Genomic DNA, 2,578 nt, shown 5'->3' on the forward strand with positions numbered 1-2,578 from the left:
ACTTGATTATATATTTAAAACAACTTGATTTTGATTATATAATGCTGTAAGGTTTTTTAAATAAACTATGATTATTCAAAAGGTGTAATGGAGCCTCTGATGATTTTCAACCCTAAATTGCTTGATTGCTCCAAATGTTTTCAACGCTTAACTATTCCCGTCTTTCAGGTATGCATTTGCTTTTCTTTTTCTTTCATAAATTATTTATTGCATATGAGAATAGCCATATATGCAATATGTTTCAAGTTTTGTATTCAATAGTGTTCGCTATACACTTCGCCCTTAAGAATAGGGCTAGGCAATGGTAGTGAGTGATATTGAAAGAAGAGAGCATACAAGTCATTTTAATATTTGAGGGAGTAGTTCCATTCCATACCTCCCGATTTGGGGGGAATAAAAATTGGGGGAAATAATGGAAAAGGATGGAATACATTCCTCAATGTTCATTCCATTCCATTCCATCCATACCACCAATCCAAACACAACCTTAGAGAGAAACGGAGATAGATGCTTTACAAATGAGGTCTAGTAGTGAAGAGAGTGAGCATGACGATGATGAATAAGTTGTTAGAGATAGCGATTCTACTTAAGGAATCACCTTTGTTTATTTTAAAAGCATCCATGGGTTATTTTAATCCTAAGAGACTGACACTTATATGCTTTACTTGGGTTCGAATATTAGTTACAATGAAATTTGATTAACAATTGTGAATGTCTTTAATTTTGTATAACCTTCCACTTTTCAGATTTTATGTGTATGGTATGAACTTCTTGTACTGTTTCCCTAATCTTTGATACAGCGACCATACAGCTTGGGGGCAAGCCGCAATCCGTCACTGAGTACATAGATTTTGAGAAGAATAAATTGAGAATTATTAATTTAGCTTTATGTTGGTCATACTTTTGATTTTATAACTTTCTAACAAGTCTTACAAAGAAATCTCTTATTTAATTTTATTTTATTTTATTCTAACAAATGGTTATAGTCTAATTTGATGATTTTCTTTTATGCTGCAATACCTTTCAGTGTGATAATGGTCATATTTTTTGCTCTACCTGCTGTCCTAAACTTAGGAACAAGTGTTTCAAGTGCTCATTGCGTATTAGCTCAAAACGTTGTAAAGTCATTGAGAATATATTGTTATCTACCCAAATGTCATGTCCGAATGCAACATATGGTTGCAGGGAGAAAATCAGTTCCACAGGAAATAGGAAACATGAAGATGAATGCATCTACGTACTATGTTACTGCCCCATTTTAGGTTGTGGCTTTGCTGCATCATCAAAAGTGTTGTCCAACCATTTGAGCCATAAACACGGGGATTGTCAAATCAAATTTTCTTATGGTGAATCCTTCATTGTCTCCTTGAAGTCTAATGATCAAACCATTGTTCTTCGAGAGGAAAATGATGGCAAACTATTTATTCTCAATAATAGTACTATGCTTTTAGGAAATGCAGTCAATATTTGCTGCCTTGGTCCTAACTCTGAGTCCAAATATAGTTATGATATATTGGCTAGGTCTCAGATGTGCAAACTGAAATTACATTCTTTTGTAAAGAACGTCCAACAGGTTACTTTAGAAACTCTTTCATCAGATTTGCTTGTGATTCCATTTGGTTCTTTTGAACCTCTCAAGCTAGATATTTGCTTAACCCCAATGGTACCTCCTATCTCCTTTTCTTTGCTTTTGTTTTTTTTTCCCAATTAAAGTCTAGTAGTTATTTTCTTTTATGTTTTGAATTTATACTCTAGTGTTTTATCTCAAATTCATCAGTGTTTCAAATGCCAAAACTAAGGTTGTTAGTATTTTCAATTTTTGGATTAGCTCTTGAAATATGAGGCTCAAATTTTCCTTTATTGATATATTTTTATTTGTGGTGCAGATGAAAATCTTTGTAAAACTCCTGACTGGAAAGACGATCCGCTTGAGGGTTGAGAGTTCAGACACGATAGTCAGTGTGAAGGAGAAGATTCTTGACAGAGAAGGTATCCCAGTGCACACCCAACATCTGATATTTGCTTGTAAGCGACTAGATGACAGCCAGACCCTTGCCGATAACCGTATCCTAGAGAATTCAACCATCGAAGTACACCTCCGCCTCACTGGGGACTAGATGACCACCGCTCCATTGCTGATTACTACTACAATCCAAGAGCAAACAACTGTCCACCTCATCGTCTGCTACCATCGGCGGCCCTTATCATCAAGACAATAATCATCTTCTAAATATATAAATCATATTTTATTTATGACAGAGTGTTTGGCTTTCGCATTTCGTGGATTTGATTATTATTTTTCTTGTTATGTCTTGAGCTGTAATATTTATTTTTACTAGGGATAGCAATTGAAGAAACATATTTACCTTTCAACATCTAAACAGCAGTGCATTAAAGGAGAATCAATGGAAACAGGAACATCAATACTAGTTGTACTTTCAGGGTGTTAACCCTATGACCCAAGAAGCATTGAAGGTTTTAGAATATTTCACTCTAAAATTGGATAAAAGCCATATATATATATGTACTTTAGGTATTACTCTTTTGGGGTATGATATTTATTTGTAGAATTTATGCT

At 34.4% G+C, this 2,578-nt stretch overlaps 1 protein-coding gene across 1 annotated transcript; it reads left to right on the forward strand.

Annotated features, from left to right (window-relative positions):
• The first annotated feature begins 1,081 nt into the window (after positions 1–1,081).
• On the forward strand, positions 1,082–2,260 carry LOC146923683 (uncharacterized). The gene is made up of 2 exons (XM_085708818.1): positions 1,082–1,663; positions 1,887–2,260. Exons 1-2 carry the CDS (start codon positions 1,154–1,156, stop codon positions 2,115–2,117), a joined length of 741 nt encoding a protein of 246 aa, XP_085564944.1. The 5' UTR covers positions 1,082–1,153; the 3' UTR covers positions 2,118–2,260.
• Positions 2,261–2,578: the final 318 nt, after the last annotated feature.

The sequence above is a fragment of the Medicago sativa genome, chromosome 5 (genome assembly GCF_051527215.1).
Source record: "Medicago sativa cultivar Bolivia chromosome 5, Bolivia_mono, whole genome shotgun sequence".
Classification (NCBI taxonomy): Eukaryota; Viridiplantae; Streptophyta; class Magnoliopsida; order Fabales; family Fabaceae; genus Medicago; species Medicago sativa.